The sequence below is a fragment of the Cyprinodon variegatus genome, unplaced genomic scaffold (assembly GCF_000732505.1).
Source record: "Cyprinodon variegatus isolate N-32 unplaced genomic scaffold, C_variegatus-1.0 Scaffold311, whole genome shotgun sequence".
Lineage (NCBI taxonomy): Eukaryota > Metazoa > Chordata > Actinopteri > Cyprinodontiformes > Cyprinodontidae > Cyprinodon > Cyprinodon variegatus.
In genome coordinates, this window is record NW_015150764.1 from 1 (window position 1) to 20,142 (window position 20,142).

The 20,142-nt window shown below is 38.4% G+C and overlaps 1 protein-coding gene and 1 long non-coding RNA gene across 2 annotated transcripts in view; both read right to left on the reverse strand.

Annotated features, from left to right (window-relative positions):
* Positions 1-264: 264 nt before the first annotated feature.
* LOC107090785 lies at positions 265-1,565 on the reverse strand. The gene is made up of 3 exons (XR_001481498.1): positions 1,448-1,565; positions 731-801; positions 265-503 (listed from the first exon to the last, which is right to left on the reverse strand). It is a non-coding gene; the product is annotated as an uncharacterized LOC107090785 (long non-coding RNA).
* Positions 1,566-6,810: 5,245 nt separating this feature from the next.
* Positions 6,811-20,142, reverse strand: part of LOC107090784 (receptor-type tyrosine-protein kinase FLT3-like) — a 15,779-nt gene continuing 2,447 nt past the window's right edge. The window contains exons 3-24 of the mRNA XM_015384357.1: positions 17,776-17,927; positions 17,569-17,690; positions 17,333-17,444; positions 17,097-17,239; positions 16,796-16,950; positions 16,294-16,432; positions 16,013-16,181; positions 15,046-15,146; positions 13,282-13,387; positions 12,997-13,199; positions 12,811-12,917; positions 12,590-12,722; positions 10,791-10,895; positions 10,597-10,707; positions 10,325-10,481; positions 10,081-10,184; positions 9,873-9,985; positions 9,574-9,696; positions 9,388-9,499; positions 9,206-9,305; positions 8,222-8,327; positions 6,811-8,083 (exon numbers count right to left, since the gene is read on the reverse strand). Coding sequence (XP_015239843.1) covers positions 7,865-8,083; positions 8,222-8,327; positions 9,206-9,305; positions 9,388-9,499; positions 9,574-9,696; positions 9,873-9,985; positions 10,081-10,184; positions 10,325-10,481; positions 10,597-10,707; positions 10,791-10,895; positions 12,590-12,722; positions 12,811-12,917; positions 12,997-13,199; positions 13,282-13,387; positions 15,046-15,146; positions 16,013-16,181; positions 16,294-16,432; positions 16,796-16,950; positions 17,097-17,239; positions 17,333-17,444; positions 17,569-17,690; positions 17,776-17,927 — 2,892 coding nt within the window. The 3' untranslated portion in view covers positions 6,811-7,864. The remainder of the gene's footprint in view (positions 8,084-8,221; positions 8,328-9,205; positions 9,306-9,387; positions 9,500-9,573; positions 9,697-9,872; positions 9,986-10,080; positions 10,185-10,324; positions 10,482-10,596; positions 10,708-10,790; positions 10,896-12,589; positions 12,723-12,810; positions 12,918-12,996; positions 13,200-13,281; positions 13,388-15,045; positions 15,147-16,012; positions 16,182-16,293; positions 16,433-16,795; positions 16,951-17,096; positions 17,240-17,332; positions 17,445-17,568; positions 17,691-17,775; positions 17,928-20,142) is intronic.

Below are 20,142 nucleotides of genomic sequence, written 5' to 3' on the forward strand. Positions count from 1 at the left end.
GCTGTGGTTTTGATGGACATTCTGAGAAACGTGAGTCAAACGGTTTAACATGGTTTTCATTTAAATAACGCATTTGTAAAAAGACATTTTTTCCCTCCCTGTTGTGCAAAGAAGAAGATTAAAAGGAACAAAGCTGCTACTCACCACCTACATGAAGATCAACAGTTATTGAGAAACTGGTCCCATTCAGACTTTCACAGCCCAGATTGTATGTTCCAGAATCTTTCCTTAAAGCTTGTGGAATGACCGTGGAGACACCCTCTTCTCTGGAGTCATTTAAGAAGATGTCACAATTTGAATGATTAAAATTGAGGATACTCCAACCCCTCATTAAAACAATATTATGATTACATTTTCAGCAGAGAGCCTTGAGCTCCACTCCACTGACAGACGGTGGCATCAGGGAGGCCATCCAAAGAGACGACGAGTTTTTGACCAAATGACACCTTCAAGCTGACAGGATCAGAGGCATTCATGTGGTCAGCTGGATGAAAACAATTCACCTGAAAGGCAGGAATCAACCTTTATCTTATGGTTTCATCTTTGTACTAAAGCAGTAATGAGGTGGTTGCTTCCCAAAATGTAGGAAGGAATTTTTAACCCTTTATGAAGACAACAAATGTTAAAATACATTGTCTAATGGAGCATAGTACAAGAGAGCTCCCGACATGCATGACATAAAATAACATTGGAAAGACAGGAGGTGTTAAAGTTAAACTTTTTTTTTTACCTTCCAACTGGAAACACAGTTCTGATTCATAACATCCGCAGAGCAAAGAACAGCACACAGCAGAAAAACAGCTGAAAAGACAAAAAGAATATTGCTTAGACACATTTAAAGGAAGTTTGAAAAGGTACCACAATGCAGACCTCCTTGGTGGAGGTAATAGCAACCGTACAAAAGGCAAATATAGACATACAGCAAAATCCCTCCCATCCCACTCCCCTACGCTGAATCCGATAGAAACATAAATCCATTAATGTTTCTATCCATTAATGGATAATAATGTAAATATGACGTTAAATCCATTTCACGTCATATTTACATTTTGAGCTGAAAGACTTCAGCTTACATGAGCTTGCATATCAGAATAAAAAAAAAAAAAGCCAATTGGATGTGAGCAGTTTTGCAAGGCATAATGAGAACTTCTCCCTGAGAAGTGTTCTGAATTTTTGAACAGCTTTAATGTATTTATTTTTAAACCTATTCGTGTATTAGTATATTTAATATAGACCTACTTATACAGCCATCAATACATATGTAAATATGGCCCCCCCTCCACACACACACACACACACACACACACACACACACACACACACACACACACACACACACACACACACACACACACACACACACACATTATGTAAATTATATACTTTACAAAAAACTGTGAAACAACTGAAAATATGTGTTATGTTCTAGGTTCTTCAAAGTAGCCACCTTTTGTTTTGATTACTGCTTCGCACACACTGGCATTCTCTTGATGAGCTCCAAGAGGTAGTCATTTGAAATGGTCTTCCAACAGTCTTTAAGGCGTTCCCAGAGATGCTCAGCACTTGTTGAAGCTTTTGCCTTCACTCTGCTGTCCAGCTCAGCCCAAAACATCTCGATTGGGTTCAGGTCCGGTGATTGTGGAGGCCAGGTCATCTGGCGCAGCACCCTATCACTCTCCTTTCTTGGTCAATGACCCCAAACACAGCCTGGAGCTGTGTTTGAAAAATAAAGGATGGCCAAACTAAACACAAACCGGATGGAATAGCATGCCACTGCAAGACGCAGTGGTATCCATGCTGGCTCAGTATGCCTTCAAATTTGAAAAAATCCCCAACAGTGTCACCAGATAAGCACCATCACACCTCCTCCTCCATGCTTCACAGTGGGAACCAGGCTAGTAGAGTCCATCCGTTTACCTTTTCTGCGTTGCACAAAGACATGATGGTTAGAACCAAAGACCTCACATTTGGACTCATCAGAACAAAGCACAGATTTCCACTGATCTAATGTCCATTCCTTGTGTTCTTTAGCCCAAGCAAGTCTCTCCTGCTTGTTGCCTGTCCTTAGCAGTGGTTTCCTAGCAACTATTCTACCATGAAGACCTGATTCACTGTCTCCACTTAACAGTTGTTCTAGAGATGTGTCTGCTGCTAGAACTCTGTGGCATTGACCTGGTCTCTAATCTGAGCTGCTGTTAACCTGTGATTTCTGAGGCTGGTGACTCGGATGAACTTCATAGCAGAGGTGACTCTTGGTCTTCCTTTCCTGGGTCAGTCCTCATGTGAGCCAGCTTCTTTGTAGCGCTTGATGGTTTTTGCACTTGGGGACACTTTCAAAGTTTTGCCAGTTTCTTAAAGTAATGATGGCCACTTGTTTTTCTTTACCTAGCTGCTTTTTTCTTGCCATAACACATATTCTAACAGTCTATTCAGCAGGAGTATGAGCTGTGTATCTACCTGACTTCTGCACAACACAACTAATGGTCTCAACCGTATTTATAAGGCAAGAAATCCCACGTCTTATATTCTGAAGAACCCAGAGTATAAGACATATTTTCAGTTGTTTCACAGTTTTTTGTTAAATATATAATTCCACATGTGTTTATTCATAGTTTTGATGCCTTCAATGTGAATCTACAATTTTTAGTCATGAAAATAAAGAAAAGTCTTTGATTGAGAAGGTGTCAAATAGCTACATATTTTTTTCTTTCTTTAGTAAATGCTGCCTCTTACCTGCAACTCTATATATCTTGCTCCTCATCATCGTTCCTGACACCCTGGGCTACACGTTCAGTCACAAACTCCACTGTTAAACTGCTGTGCTGTGAGCCAGCATGTATGAACCAGTATAATTTCAGGAAATGATCACTCTTGAGGCTGTACTCTTTTCCTACTAGCAAAGCAACAGCAAGATAAGTGGGGACAGGTGGGCTCTCCTCAACCTCCGCAGGAAGTACATGCACTTTTGTGCCCTTTTGACCAGTGAGGTGCTGTTTATAGTCCAGGTGATGTGGTCTGTGATGTTGGAGCTATTCTATTTCATTTCATCTTATCCTGTTGCAGAAGACTGCGTACGTTTCCTCGGTCAGACGGAATATGTCAACTCATTTGGTGCAGCTTAGAAGGTTTATTGATGGAATAGAAGCAGGTAAATTGGAGATGATGGTACAGATGATGATGAGGGGCTTATATTTGGTTTCGTAGGTATATGTATGTGGGTGTGTTGTTATCTGAAACAGAAGAAATAATAAAGGTGCATATTTATAGATATGCAAGCAAAACTGCTACACATAGATGCAGGAAGAAAAGGGCCTGTAGTATCATAGAAATCCACTGGAGGGCGCCATAACACCACACACACATGCATTATCGGTCAAATTAAAAAACATACCAAAATGACATAAAAACAACGAAAAATATTAAATGAACGGAAATGTATGGAAGCCCGTTTCCGCCACTCTGTAAAAAAAAAAAAACAAAAAAAAAAACTATCTCAATATAATGAGATAGTAACTAAATATAATGAGATACTATCTCATTATATTGAGTTACTATCTCATTATATTGAGATAGTTTTTTTTTTTTTTTTTTTTTTTTTAACAGAGTGGCGGAAACGGGCTTCCATAATAATGTCCTCATATAAAAACTTTTAAAAAACACCTAAGTCCAGCAACTTTTCATCAACTTTTTATTAACTAACAGTAATTTCTTAAACACTAAACAGAACAGTATTAGTCTTTTATTTTTAATGCTTTCAATCTTGTAGCCTTGAACATCGGTTCTGTTTTTCATGGGACTTCAGCATACAGTGCACCTCGCCACGGTGTCATCATTCCTCACCATGGCCGGTTCTAGACAGGGGCCAACCTGGGCCCCAGTAGATCATGTCCTGGCCCCTGTTATGGCCCCTGTACTAAAGACATAATACTTAAAAGAAATTCTAATGATGACGTGCGCTGGGACAGCCGGTTACTGATAGGTCATTTGGATCTATTTCATTCTTTTTCTTTACAAATTCTGTTTTACTAATTATTTAAAAACAATAAGGTGATAGCTTCAGTGGTACTGAGATGGGATCCCAGTTTTCATCTGCTAAATGTTTTTTGTTCTTCACAACAAATAGAAAAAAATGCTCTAATTTTTACAAATGAATTTAACAGTTTTTCTTGAATTCTAACCTAATTGTAGGTTTTTTTTACTTAAATTAAGTCAAAAATATGTAAAATTCCTAAATTATAAATGTATATTGACCTCATAAGAACTGGAATTTTTATCGAATCTAATTGAAAAGAAATTTCACTTCATGCAGCTCTCTATTACAGTGCTCATAATACAATACATTTATTTGATGTCCCTTGAATCTATTATTTTGCTTTGTTTTATGATACAGAGAGAATATTTAAAAGATAAGTGTGGGTTTTACCTCTGCACAATTGTATATCTTAAAAACAAACAACAGGATAAATCCACATATAACAGACATATTTAGACTATATTTTGTTAAATAGGCACAGATTTACTTTCTGTCTTAGTCGCTGGTAATTTCAAATGCAAACCTTTTCAAAGTGGGAAAAAAAGTCTTAATGCCTCATTCATCAGAGCTGATGATGCTTCAAACATTGATAAACAGCATCTAGTGTGTGTAGCGCTTATAAAATATGTACAAATGTAGCAAGAAATGCTGCTTTTCTCTTTAAACAAAATACACCCTGGTTTTCAGGCAGGGTTAAAAAGGCATAAAAAAACGAGCATGCATATTTTTGCATAGGACCAGTGACATACCAAAGCTGAAATCAAACCAACGCCCTTGGAACAGAGGTTTGGACAGATTATCTGCTCAGGTTTCACCAGCAACCTCCTCACCACACCCCGCTCTCTCTTGTTGCAGCTCTAATCCGCACATGTTGCATTAATTATTGTTTTACCTGCCCGCTCTAACTCGCATTAAAAAAACACCACTTCTCATAATCTAAAATCCGGGATCATTTATCTGACTCATGGGCATCCGTGAACAACTATCGATAGCAGGGAGACTCCCTGAACTTCTGGGAGACTTGGGATGTCTTACTATAAGTAAACTTTTACATTGTCGGTAACCAGAAACAGCAGAACAAGTTTCACCTCCTGGGCTAACAACATAAAACACAAATATCAGACATGAAATGTATACTCACATTGTTAAAAAACGCACACAGGTTTCATACACACAGGATTAAGGAAGGATTAATAGTGGATGCTATCCGTGGATGTTAGTTTTATGCCTCCCAGTAAACCAGAAAAACGACTTGCTCAGCCACGTAAAATTGAAACTACAAAATGAACAGATGCATTAGGGGTAATGTGGTGCTAAACTAAAGGGACGGACTTTAAGACCTTTATAAACCTTTTTTATTCTTCCTATTATCATTAGTAAACTCTTTTGAAAGTATTCCTTTGCAGGTGCCAGGAACAAAATGTTTTTTATGTGTATAACTTAAGGTTGCTGTCTGCATGAAGAAATGTATGTGCATTAGACATATGTATGTGCATCACCATATGTATGTGCATTACCATATGTATGCGCAATGTATGTGCATCACCATATGTATGTGCATTTTGTAGAACAGAATTTGTGTACTTGTACTTAAAATTTGAACAGGTGTAAAAAAAAATTTGTACTTGTGAATTTTTTATTTTCCTTCTACAAATACAAAACGTAGACTTCACAGTTACGATGCACAAACAGTTTTGAAACAAAATTATCTTCATAGATGTACTACCAAAACATAATTGAAGTGGCGGATATCAGGAAATCCTACCAATGGCTAGACAAAGCCGGACTGAAGGACAGCACATAGGCACTCATCATGGCTGCACAGGACCATGCTCTGAGCACTGAAGCAATAGAGGCCCAGACCTAACATACCAGACAAGACCCCAGGTGCAGACTATGCAAAGAGCCCCCTGAGACAATCCAGCACATGACTGCAGGGTGTAAGATGCTGGCAGGGAAAAGCTTACATGGAATAGTGTACAGGAACATCTGTGCAGAGTATAGATTGGAAGCCCCAAGGTCAATGTGGGAAACATCCCTAAAGATGGTAGAGAATGATCGAGCCAAGATCCTGTGGGACCTCCAGATACAGACGGACCGAATGGTAATGGCTAACCAACCGGAAATTGTGGTGGTGGTGGACAAAAAGCAGAGGAAAGCCATTGTAGTTGACATAGCAATACCAAGTGACAGCAACATAAGGAAAAAGGAACACGAGAAACTAGAGAAATACCAGGGGCTCAGAGAAGAGCTGGAGAAAACCTGGAAGATCAAGGCATCAGTGGTACCCATGGCAATTGGGGCACTCGGGGCAGTGACCCCTAAACTTGAGGACTGGTCACAGCAGATCCCTGGAAATACATCAGACATCTAGGTCAAGAAAAGGGCAGTTGTAGGAACAGAAAAGCTACTGTGCAAAACCCTCAAGCTCCCAGGCCTCTGGTAGAGGACCCCAGCTTGGAGGACAAAATGGAGACCGCTCGTGGTTGGTGAGGAAGAGGTTTTTATTTGTGTCTGTGTAGCTATATAGTTTGTATTGGTTTGTATTAAAATTCATGCAGAGTGTATAAACAAATATAGGCCAAAAAACGTTTTTAATAAAGTACCAGCAAGAATTTAAGTCTACTTTCACCCCTAGTTTTACAGATCTGGTGAACTTTTGCAAAAAAAAAAAATAAAATAAAATAAAAAAATACAAAGGAAAGCTATAAAAATTAGACTGTTACTTAAGGACTTCCTTAAGTACTTTTGTACTTAAGGAAATCTAAACTATTGATCTAAATCTTAGTAAATTAAAAATATGGTGATCTTCAAATTAGAGTATAAACAAAAAAAGGGAGCGCTCAATCTCTTAAAATAATGAATAATAATAATACATCAAATCATTTGAGAAGCACAAAAAGCATGAACATCATAAATCATTCCAGATGATCTTTCTTTATTGTATTGTAAAGTATTTGTATTGCTGTAATAAATGAGATAATGAAGTACAGTATAGAAATGTTAATACAGCAGCTAGTAAAAATAATGATAAAGTGATATGTTGTAACGATGCGATTAAAAAATTGTAGTACCTGATGTGAAAACTGATTAGTTTGATATAGAAGAAAACCTGAAAACTGATAGTTTAGAAAAATATTATCTTTTTAAATTAAAATGGAATAAAATTTGTACCTTTTTAAAGTAACACTGTAATGTGAGAATGCTTTTCTCATGAAAAGTATATTTCAGGTTCAGCTGTGTCAATAAACTCTCTTCATTCATACAAAATAATGCTTTCTTAAAAATTATGTTACAAAGATATCCAAAACTACATTTAAAATATATTAAATAAATGCTACATAAAATATGTTTAATTCAGCCTAAAAAAAAGTATAAAATGTTTAATATTCAAAATATAATGTAAAGCCAGCAAAATACTTCGATGATTTTAACGAGTAGAATATTAAGTTAATTTGACATTATATATAGTGAACACTTTTACCTATTTGTACCATATTTAATTTGGCAAAAACAACACCACACATGGCTCTGAGCTTACCATCCCCACCAAAAAGCATGGTGGTGGCAGCATTATGCTATGGGGATGTCGTTTTGCACTGAGAACACTTATAATCCCATTATGAAACAATTATTTCTGTTTCAGGTGCACAAGACAATCTGCATATTCATGTACAATTCAGCATTTCTACATGATTGTAAGTTATGTTCGATAAATGCTGCTAAACACTGAGTTTATTTGGGGATAAATATAAAGCCATTATAATATTTATATGGTTATGATGAGAAAATAAGTATATTGTTATATATGGTGTGGATAGCTTGAGGAGATCACTCTCCAACAGATGGCTTCAGAGGCTCCTCCTCCTCTCCCACAGCAGACTCTGACTTTAATGCCTCCACATTGCTTTCCTCTCTTGCGGTGGCTTCGCGGTAGTCACTCACAGCTTCCGCCTGGTTACCATTTTCTTTTACCGAGGCTGAAATGTCCACAATGGTCGATGCATTCTGATAGTCACTGGAATTCTGGTCATGCATGTTCTGGTAGAGCTGTGGAAATATATTTAGGACAAAGAGAGATAATCTAGAATTATAGATTTATTGGCAGTGCTTTTCAATTGCAGCTGGTCTTGGAGGAGAATATTTTCACAATTAAAATCATAATCTAGTGAAACTGAAGCTGGATACCTTCTCCTCCATGTCCATCAGCTGGTCACTCATAAAGTCCACTAACTTGGAGAAAGATGGACGGTTATTGGGATCCAGAGCCCAACACTTGCACATGATGCTGTACCTGCATATTAAAAGCAATAAGGGCAAGTAGAGGTTTAGTGGTAGTAAAAACTGAGTAACATAGATGTTATATAGCATATGGAGATGAATCCTGACACAAAGGACAGCAAGATATTCCATCTGCTGGAACAAGGACAGGGACAAGGGACGGTCAAAGTTAAAGGGAAGATAACCCTGAAGAAATGCAAATAATTTGAAAATGCAACAGAGTTTCAAAGCATTAGACAACAGGCATATTTACAATGGAAAAGTATATTCATGAGCTAAAATGACCCAGCCATAGTCCAGCCTTACATCTAATGGACAGATACCCATATCCACTATGGTCAAGTCAGCAATTTAGCAAAAAATGGGACAAAGAATTTAGACTCAATTTGCAATTTAATGTTTTATTGTTTGAGAATCTCGGTAAAGCACATAGTGGAGATTTTCCTTTTAAAGTACGCAAAAGTACAAGGAGTACTTTATAAATTCCTCCCAATGCATTAATTATCTTCAAATAATTAAGTGTACATATAACCTTTTACTGTATACAGTCTAAATCATGCCATTTACCAAAAGAGCGACTCATAGCAGTAATTCAATCAAAATTCAACATTTGAAATAAATTTTTGCATTTAGAATTAACATTCTTCGTCTGTAAATACCGGTATGCCTTATCCAGACCTCCTCAAATATATTTTATAAGCATTAAATTGAGATTTTTTTAAAATTCATACTCATTTTAAAAGTGAAATCATAAAAAAAAAGTTTACTTAAGTAATGTGTGTTACTTAACCCTTCTTTCCTAAATATTTCCATCTTCATATATCATATTCCTTTTCAATTGATTATCATAGATTGTTGTTTATTCCTTGCATCCAGTCTAAAGATACTTACACAGATTCATTGGCATAGTACGGACACTCCATCTTGAATCCTCTCTCAATCATTGTGTAGAAGCTGTGATCCACTTTAATCCCGGGATACGGAGTGACACCTGGAAGCAAACAGTGTATGTTGAATAAAATGTAAAAAGCTCAACATGTGTTTGAATTTGCTGCTCATCCAGTGGAAGATACCAAGTGAGAAGATCTCCCAGAGCAGAATGCCATAAGCCCAGACGTCACTCTTCATGGTGTACATTCCCTGAAAGATGCTCTCTGGGGCCATCCACTTAACAGGCAGACGCACCTGAAATACAAAAACTCATAAGCACTGACTGAAAACATGAAGGTCAGAAGTTACATTAGTGTCAGATCACATACGTTTCCTCGCACAACATAGTTAGAATCATTGTCGATATCTCGGGCCAGCCCAAAATCCCCAATTTTCACCAACCGACCTTTTGTTACCAAAACGTTTCGAGCTGCCAGATCTCGGTGGATGCACTGAAGACAAAAAACATGCAGAAGTAAACTTGTCTGTTATTTGAAGAAAATGTATTTTTATTCCAATAAAATTGTTGATAGATTTAAAGACCTCTCATTATAAAAAAAAACATCTCTACTTTGAAGTTTGTTGTTGTAAAGAGACTAAATTAATGCTGGGTTAGTTTGTGTCTTACATTCTTGGAAGACAGAAACTCCATCCCTTTGGCCACTTGAAAGGCAAAGCTGAGCAGATCATCAAATGTGAGGGCCTGCTGCTCTGTCTGGTCATCTTCACTCTCATACATTTCTAGATTCACCAAAACTCAGTTTGAATGAGAAACCAATGGAAACCATAGTACTTTTTCAAGTGATCACACCATCCTCTCATGTGGTGTCTCTTACCTTCATTGTCATTGGAGCTGAAGGTGATGAGGGCGATGTTCTCCTGCCCCCTTGTGGTTGTACCTTGCATGGGCATGTAGTTATCCACTGTTGTTATCATTTCACTGAAAACACACAAACGGGTGATAATAATGCTGGTACACTTTCTGCACTGTGGTTTTTTATTTATCACATGTATAAAAACAACATGTTGAGATCATATAGATTACTAACCATTATGTTCTAAGTTTTTTTTTTTACTTACTTGGAGTTTTTCTTGGGCTGCACGTTGTGGTACAGGCTGCTGAAACGGTCCCTGCTGATGGCATCGGCCACACACTTGTGATAACGGTCACCACTCTTCTTCAGATAGTTTAACAGGTCTCCGTAGCAGCAATACTGGAAAATCAGGTATATAGGTCCTACAAAGAGGTATTTATTATTGCTACAATGGTATATGTCATGCACCTTCGATTGCCAATTTGCTGTTTAACTTATTTATCTCTCTATTACACAATGATACAGAAAATTACAAACCTGTTTCTGTGCATGCTCCGAGCAGGTTAACAATGTTGGTATGCTGACCGATGTGAGTCAGCATCTTCAGCTCTGACATGAGAGCTTCCTTCTCCACAGACTGGTGTTTTTCTGCAGAATGAAGATAGAGATCAGTGGTTGAAGCATTCAGCGAGGCGCTCTGACACTGAGCTATGAGCAAAGCCAACACTGACCTTTCAGCATCTTGACGGCCACCTGCTGGGAAACTCCAGGCTTGTCGATCCCATAAGCTGTAGCCTGAACCACCATGCCAAAAGCTCCAGATCCTAGCTCTTTTCCTAAAAGGGGGGGACATAGAAATACTTGGACTACAAGTCTGTACGGATGTTTGTGAGATAAAACTAAACAACCATGCATTTCCTAAGAAACCTAGAAAATAAATCGAAAAGATCTCATTTCATCAACTTATTTTGAAAAATTGTGCAATTCATGTTATATGTATTTTTTTGTTGCAGAAGCAGGTCATAAGATAAAAAAGTTAAATCCACGTTAGCAATGTTTGGTTTTTTTCTTTTTGGAGGAGCATATTAACACCTTAATAGCCTTTTATGGAATAGTTTTTAAATCCTTTTTTATTATTGTTTTCAGGTTATTCCATAACATTTTATTTTGTAATCTAGAAGTTCCTATTTCCAAAGGGTATTAGTAAAGATAACATTTTCTCTTAAGAAATCTTCAAAATGGGAAAGACGAGAGAACAAGCCATTAAAGAGGGGTAAAAATATGCTGCTATTAAGTCAGTTATTAAGGATCCTTGTTTTGGTTCACAGATAGGAAAAATAACAGATTATCCATCAAAAAAAGATGGGAATCTAAAAATCTTTGAGGAAGTGATGTTTCTATATCTGTAATTTAGATATATACTGTATGTGCGATTTAAACATGTTCACGCCCTACTTAGGCATCTGTGTCACCATAACCACATGTTGCAGTCCCCTGGTCACCATCGCTTCTCTGTTCTGTTGCATTTAGCACATGCATGAACCATGCTAAAACCTTGTTGGTTTGCTTATAACAAGATGTTTCATATTGAATAGATGTGGTGAGGGCTTTGAACCAATCCATCTTTCATTACGGTAATTTCCGTTAGAAATGAACATTTAGATATGAAGAATCATATTCTTATTATCCACGGTTGATTTTCGAGCTATACCAGTCACCACCCCTTCAAGGAAGAATTATAAATAATTTTTTATTTGTTATACAAGTATAATCTACCTATCGAGAGTAAATGATTGTGGGCAGCTGAGACTAAATTCTTACTTGGAGAAACTCTAATTTCATATATCTACCACTGTCTACCACTGACCAATTCAGAAATAGTTACGTCTTTACATGATGGCTTCATGTGATAGCACCAAATCAAAGTGGCTGTCCATCTCAATAGGTTTGAGAAAGTGAAACAAATCAAATAAAGGTCAACAGTTTTAGCATTCCCCACCATTGAACTAAGCTCATCATCTGGGAGTGAAAACACCTCAAGTTTGAAATTTTTTGCTAAAAACACTCCTGATAGGTATGGTATAAAAGAAATGATAAATATATAGAAAACCACCTGATGCTTCCTGTTATGCATGGTGGATGATCTGTGATGGTTGGGGCCTCTTTCTCTTAAATTTCCATAAAGGCTTGTTTGAGTTGTTACTTATCTTTAACTCTTTGACATCACAGAACGCTTTTTACATTTTACTCTCTGGGTCTTTTAGCACGATGATGATAAAAATTTATAGACACATCTACTTGATTCAGCAAAAACAAATGGACATTCCTCTGCAAAAAGACAATAAGGTATTTACTTTTTCTCCATTATAGTCATGCTATGAATTTGCTTACCTAGTCGTCAATATGTACTCTTATTACTCCTGATTACAAATACACTTAACTGATTATTGGGTTGTGATTAACTGTATTATGTCAATGAAGGTTTGTTTTATTTTTTTTATGAATATCTAAGAGTTATAGTGAATCCTACCAAGTTCCAGGTTCTCCCTTGGAAACTCCCATTTCTTGTCATAATTAAAGTCCTTGAAGTTGATGTAGATGTAGTCGTTGTCATTAGGTCCAACCATCTGGATCATCTGCAGCTGAGGCTGGTATTTGGGTTTCTTTTGGAAACAATGAATATTTCTGTGTCATTTACTTTGATGTTTTTTGCTTGTGTCCGCTCTGATGTTTGCCATGTATGATCCATACCTTCTTCTTGACATAGTAGAGCAGCGCTAAGACTACTAGCAGAGCCAGGAGTAAAACACATACACCAATTCGCAGCAGCAAGTTATTATGATCAGGAGGTCGATGACCTAAAGATACATTAACCAGGTAAATGTCAGTTATACCAACCTGTTTTAGTGAGTTTTAATATGATTTATCTTGTTTTACCTGTGTAAGCTTGGATTACGGGTGCTTCAAAAAAATTAGTGTAACTGCACCAGTTTCCAGCTTGATTAGTCAGGCAGAACTTTACTTTCTTGTTAGGCACTTGAGAGAGCTTTAAAAAGCTGTTAAGTTTCTTGTTACAGAAGCCATCAGAAGCTGTGTGGTGTTTCTCATGAATCACTTCCCAGGATGAGTTGGTTTCAGAGCTGAAGTAAAATAAAGAGCACCGAGCTTCAACAACCAGGCCTGCAGATGTATCTGAGCTGAGCTGCTTCGTATCACTCTTACCTGTTGCTGAATGAGCTGGACATCCATGTAGTCTTTGCTGGCAGGACACTTTTAGTCTCAACACTTAAGTTATCACCTTCTTTTTTAATTAGGATGTCTGGTTCTTCTGCAAGGAATTAAATGGATTATAGATGATATTATATGTAATAGCTTTTTGATATTGACATTGGTGCAGAGAGGATTGGGCAGCAGTCTGAGGTGAATTGCCTGACCTCTGTAATCTAAATCCTTGAGAGAGGCTGGACTCTATTCTACTTTGGAGTAGCCCACAGGGAGAGACAGGGGGCAGGTTTAGGCCTGCTCGTCTCCACTCTGCTCAGGCGTCTCGTATTGGAGTTTACATCAGTTAATGAGAGGGTTGCATTCCTTCGAGGAACGGAGCCCCAGCTCTGAACCCCAATGGCGTTTTATTATTGGACATCTGTGAAAGTCCCGGATTGAGACTTGGACACCATTTTCAAGCACAAGGTGTCCTATGAAGCCAGGCTGGCTTGTGGGACTTCTGAAGCAGTGAAAAGGTATGGGGCATAGCATGCTGCTGCCCAAATGGTTGCTGCAACAAAAACTTGGGCCTGGGAAGAGTTTGGAGAGGCCATGGAGAAAGACTGTTGGCTAGCCTCAAAGCAATTCTGGGAAACCGTACGGCGCCTGCATGGGTTAAAGCAGTGCTTTGTCAACACTGTTTTCAGTACGAAAGGAGAGCTGCTGACCTTGAAAGAGGACATCTTTGGATGATGGACCAGGGTGGTGGTTCCCCTGGATGAGAAGGGGGACTGAAGGGTGTGTTTCAAATATAAAGGGATCACACTTTTAAACCTCCTATGCCAGGAATGCCTTTGCCAGGTAGCTGAAGAAGAGACTCTGGCTAAGTGTTGAACCTCAGCTTCAGGAGGAGCAGTGCAGTTTTCTCCCTGGCCATGGAACGGTGGGACAAGACACAATTTGCAGGGTTTCCGAGTTTGCCCAATCAGTTCACATGTTTTTGTGGACCTGGAGAAGGCCTTAGACCAAGTCCCTGGTGGTGCCCTGTGGGGGGCGCCTCAGGAGAATGGACTTGGGGTCTCTTTGCTACATAGGTGCCATCCAGTCTCTGTACAAACAGAGAAGGAGTTTGGTCTCCCATTGCTGACATTAAATCAGACTTGTTCCTGGTGGACTGACAGGGCTGCCCTCTGTCACTGGTCCTGTTCATAACCTTTATAGACTCAATTTCTAGGTGCAAAAATGGCCCAGAGGGGGTCTGGTTTGGGGACCAGGGTATCTCATCACTTTTTTATGTGGATGATGTGGTTCTGCTGGTTCCCTCCTACCAAGAGCTACATTATGATACACTGTGGCGGTTCACAGCTGAGTGTGAAGGATGGGGATGAGAATCAACTGCTCCACGTTCAAAACTATGGTTCTCTATGGGGAAACAGTGGTTGTCCCATTCAGATTGGAGGAAAGTTCCTGCCTCAAGTGGAGAAGTTCAAGTATCTTGGTGTCCTGTTCATGAGTAAGGGGAGAATGGAGCACGGTTTTGATATTCTGATCGTGACCCTGCAACAGAGTGGTGACCCTGCACCACTCTGTTGTGGTAAAGAGAGAGCTATGCAAATATGTTCCTACCCTCACCTATGGTCGTGAAATCTGGATCATGATAAAAGAAAGAGATCCCAGATATAAGCGACAAAATGAGCTGGGAGTGTCTGCTGAGACTGCTGCCCTGTGACCCCGTCTTGGATAAAGAGGAAGTATGAGAACACTGACACAGAGTTTACCTACCTACAACACAAACTGCTGTTTTCTTTGTTTCTTTTTTCCCTCCAGCCTCCAGGTGTAGCATATATTCTCCTGACTGGAGTTTATTACAATACTTCACAGTCCTGAGAAAATAATGGCATATTAAACAGAGTTATATGATTTAAAGAAAGTAGAATCCTTTCTCTATCAGGGCTCTGAATAATAGGAAAGAAAAAAAATTCCTGCATCCTATAATTTAATGTTTGTGAATCCATCTTTAAGAGCCACTCTTTTAATAATAATCTAACTTTAATAATTGAACTTTATTAACTTTTCTTTTTTTTTTAAACAACAGTCTAGTTCTAAGATTTTTATAAATATTAGTTTTCTTCCAATAATTTGCTCTTGCCACTTTTTCTTTCAAGTGAAGTCAGGTTTATAAAGTGCAGAACTAACTTTCCCCACCGAGCTGTAGAGCTCTGCAGCTTCTGCAAAGTTACCATGGGCTTTCTAGCTCAGAGATGCTTTTCTGACACTTACAGTTGTGACATACAGTTCCCACAGTCAAATACTGAAATAGACAAAGCTCTTTGAAATGTTTCAATATTTGGACATTTTTTTAAACACCATCCTGCTTTAAACTTTAAGCTTTATATATTAAACTGCATTTTCTCCCTGACCTGTCTGCTCTCTTCCTTGGACTTTCAGTTATATTTTGTCCACTAATTTTCTCAAAGAAACCTTAAAGCTCCCTGAGCAAGACCCTTAACACCACACTGCTCCCCGAGCGCCGCACAATGGCAGTCCACTGCTCCCCAAGGGGGTGGGTTAAATGAAGAGAAGTAATTTCCCTCTGGGATTATTAGAGTATATAAAATACAAATAAAATACTAATACAAAAAAAAAAAATAGACACTGCTGTGGGTGAACATAGAAAACAGATATAGAAATATTCCAGAATAACCCTTACAGTAAATGAGGTTGAAAGAAAGTGACTTTATGAAACTACCTGTCATTTAACTTCCTCTGGTTCCTGCTGCATTTAGTAAGACTCCCATCAGGAGCCTCCCAGTAGCAGTGATGGAGCACAGGGTGGTAGGAAACTTCTGCTTCTAAGCAGGAGTTGCTGTGATTTACAATAACCTGTTTAGGCAACTGGGAGGATAGAAAGCTCTCAGCTGATAAGACACAAAATAAAAGACACATTGTTCAACTGGAGTTAATTATCAATCACATTTATAAAACCGTAAACCTTAAGATTTAGTATTCTTGGAGAAAGCTGGTACTAACTTGTGACATGGACATCCACAGATTTAGCTGCACCTTTTGAGTTGTAGCAGGTGTATGAGCCGTTGTGCTCTATGGCAACTGATGCTATGAAAGCATACAGCATCTCAGTGCCATAGTGTTTATCCTTTATAATTCGGTACTGGAAGAAAAACAAACATTTAATCATTTAGAGGAATTTAATGTGGTTTAATTTGATTTATATAATATTTTAAGTCATAAAAACATCAGTACATAAATAGCATAAGCTCATGCTACATTGGATCCCCTTGAGGCCTCCTGTCCTGTTCAGCCCTGGCTGGTTTCCAGCACGGCCTACTACTGACCTGATCCTCTTTAAAGTAGTTTTTCTGGGACCGGTTCAGTATTTGTCCAACATCATACTTGTCAAGTTGTTTATCTCTTCTGTACACACTTTGTAGTTCCTTTTTAGGTTCTGTTATATACTGATTTAGATGCAAACTAATACTACAACAGAAACTATAGTTTCATCAGTATACTGTACCTTATTTGTTTTATCCACCAAAACCTTTCCTTCATGTTGCCAGTTAATTGTTGAATCCCGAGTGAATTTTCTCCTGCAGCGAAGTATCAATGGCTCACCGGGGCTAACGATCACATCAGAAATCTCATCTTGTTTAATTGAATCAGCTTCTAAATCTGAAACATAAAACACCTCAAGTTATTCAACTTAAGTGTATTTTACAAAAGTCCTAAGATGAGAGCTGCTATTCCCTCTGATCAGGGTTCATCTTTAGCTAAAGCTTTGGCTAAGATCTGCCTTATTTTCATTTGTTTGGAATTACCTAAGTCACACAGCTGGGTGCATTCTTCTCCTTCATCATTAGAGGCGCAACACATCACTGCTGCTGTGTCATAATAAGCAGTAGTTGTGACTGAGATCTCTGCTCCACAAGTATCGAGGTCTTTTCTCTTCCCCTGAGAGGAACTGAAAAGAAACATTGATGAATCGAGGAGTCAAAGGATGAATAAAAAAAAAAGTTTGTAGTAAAATTAAATGTGAACAACATTATCATCTTACCCAGACCACTGAACTCTGGGCCTTGGAGAACCATCAGATTTGCATTTGAAGTGGGGAGACATATTGGGGTTATCCATTTTATCCAGAGTCAGCTGTGGTTTTGATGGACATTCTGAGAAACGTGAGTCAAACGGTTTAACATGGTTTTCATTTAAATAACTCATTTGTAAAAAAGACATTTTTTTCCTCCCTTTTGTGCAAAGAAGAGGATTAAAAGGAACAAAGCTGCTACTCACCACCTACATGAAGATCAACAGTTATTGAGAAACTGGTCCCATTCAGACTTTCACAGCCCAGATTGTATGTTCCAGAATCTTTCCTTAAAGCTTGTGGAATGACCGTGGAGACACGCTCTTCTCTGGAGTAATTTAAGAAGATGTCACAATTTGAATGATTAAAATTGAGGATACTCCAAGCCCTCATTAAAACAATATTATGATTACATTTTCAGCAGAGAGCCTTGAGCTCCACTCCACTGACAGACAGTGGCATCAGGGAGGCCAACCAGGGAGACGTCGAGTTTTTGACCAAATGACACCTTCAAGCCGACAGGATCAGAGGCATTCAGGTGGACAGCTGGATGAAAGCAATTCACCTGAAAGGCAGGAATCAGCCTTTATTCCCCAACACAAAGCATGTCACTGTTTATAAAAATGTGTCTCTTTAGCAGCAGTTCTTTCTTTTTGCGCTCAGATGTTTTACAGTGCCTTGGAAAAGTATTCGTCCATCTTGAACTTTCCGACCTTTTGACACTTTTCAGGCTTTAACATAGAGATCTCAAATTGTATTTTTTTTTTGTAAAGAATCAACAAGTGGGACAAAATCATGAATGAAATGTACTGGATTATTTTGATCTTTTTTAACATATAAAAAACTGAACATAAGGGTGTGCAAAATTAATTGGCATCTTTACTTTCACTGCAGCAAATTCTCTCCTGAAGTTCAGCGAGAACCGAGCGCACTATGGGGACGAGAGCAGCAGTGTAGGCCAAGATCTGCCCCAAACACCACCCCTAGGAGGGACAACCCCACAAACTGCCCACCCGCCCCCACATTCGCCAGAGCAGGTAGCCAACCTTCCGTAGAGTACATCCTTCCCTCACCTAGTCATAGCTGTTCCAGGCCCCCATATCCATACGCTCCTCTCATACCCATGGCATCAGACAATAACAGGTAGTCCACCACCTTAGGCCAGGATTGCATGCCCGCCATCGCAGTCCATGTGCCAGACACCCCCCAGGGTCCCCCCATCCTTGCATGGCAGACCCAAACCACAAGCTGAGATGCATCTGGGCACAGTGATTGTATCCCACCTGCCATACAGTCACACCAGTCAGCCAGCCCCTTTGCAAGGATTGGGCCAAAACCTCCAATGTCCCAGACACCCCCCCAATGCCAGGAACCGGCATCCCCCATCCCAGCAGATGGACAAGACATCAATCCTAATATTTTCTATTAGGATTCATAAAACAGAAGAGAAGTTATGTTTTCAGGAGTTTGGGTTGTTTTCTGAACAATACGCTATTTTTTTAGCAGATATAATAAGATGAGATGTATGTTCCAAAATGTATAAAGGGCTCCTCTGTGTTTTAATCACTGCGTGAGAATAACTCAAGCTAACATTTTTCTGTACAAGGTCAGAATAACCCAAATAATTTCTATTTAATAAATGCAAGAATTATTATTTATTCTTTTTTTTATGGAATCTACACATTTCTTTCGTTTTTTAAAGAACTGGCTTGCAAAAAGTATGATTGGGTTCAAACATTTGCGGTATTCTTAAACAAGCTTGTCAGAGCAGTTTGCTTGAATACTTTTCTCTCTTGGCAGAACAGGTGTAACTGAGTCATAATAGACCACCACAGTTTCACACCTTCAGCTCTAAATGCATAATTTCTATGGAGTTGAGGTGATTCTTTATTGACCACTTCATCATACAGTCTAACACATTTACATCAGGAACAGAGGACCAATCCCTTCTTTAAACAGCATGATGGTTTAACATTTTTATGCTGTTTATAGTAATTAATTAATTATTTCTACAGATGAACATAGCAGCTTCAGTCACTCAGACAGGTTACGGTTACAAAAGCAGACAGCTTCTTGGAAATGCTAATTTTATACAAGTTGGTCGAATTTCCTCCTTTGATGACTAAGCCATTAAAATCTGTGGCTTGGTCTGTGTTCTCTCTTAGAAGATCATTTAAAAATAATCAGTTTTGTGACAGACTTAAATTCTATTTGTTCTGCAAAACCAGCAGTCAAACAGTGGTTTAAGCTTTTTCCTTATTTTGTTTTGTTAATGATATTTTAAAACATATTTCATTATTCCTGATGGAAGTCTTAATGATGAGGTACTATAAAAATAACCAACCAGACAGCAAATGTGCTTTAAAATAGATCATAAAAATCTTTCAAGAATAAGATCAAACAAATACAAGCAGATCAAAGACAAAGAAAGGTAAACCCCCTGTCCTTATTTAGCCCACAGACTCAGTAAGCAATATGGGTGGAGTGTGTTGCCCAAAGACACAAATACTAAAACATAAGGAACTGGGGTTTTAACTGGCAACCCTCCAAGTTTGCAGCTAATCTATGCCACTGTTGCCCAAGTTATGCCACGGTGCTAGTGCAGTGTGTGCAACTTTACTGAATGAACAACACGCTTGTTTTTAACAAAACTGCATCAGACACAGACAGAGTTAAAGTTTTGTGGTATCTTAGTTTCTACACAAGCTTAGACGATGTATATATATATATGTATATATATATATATATATATATATATATATATATATATATATATATAT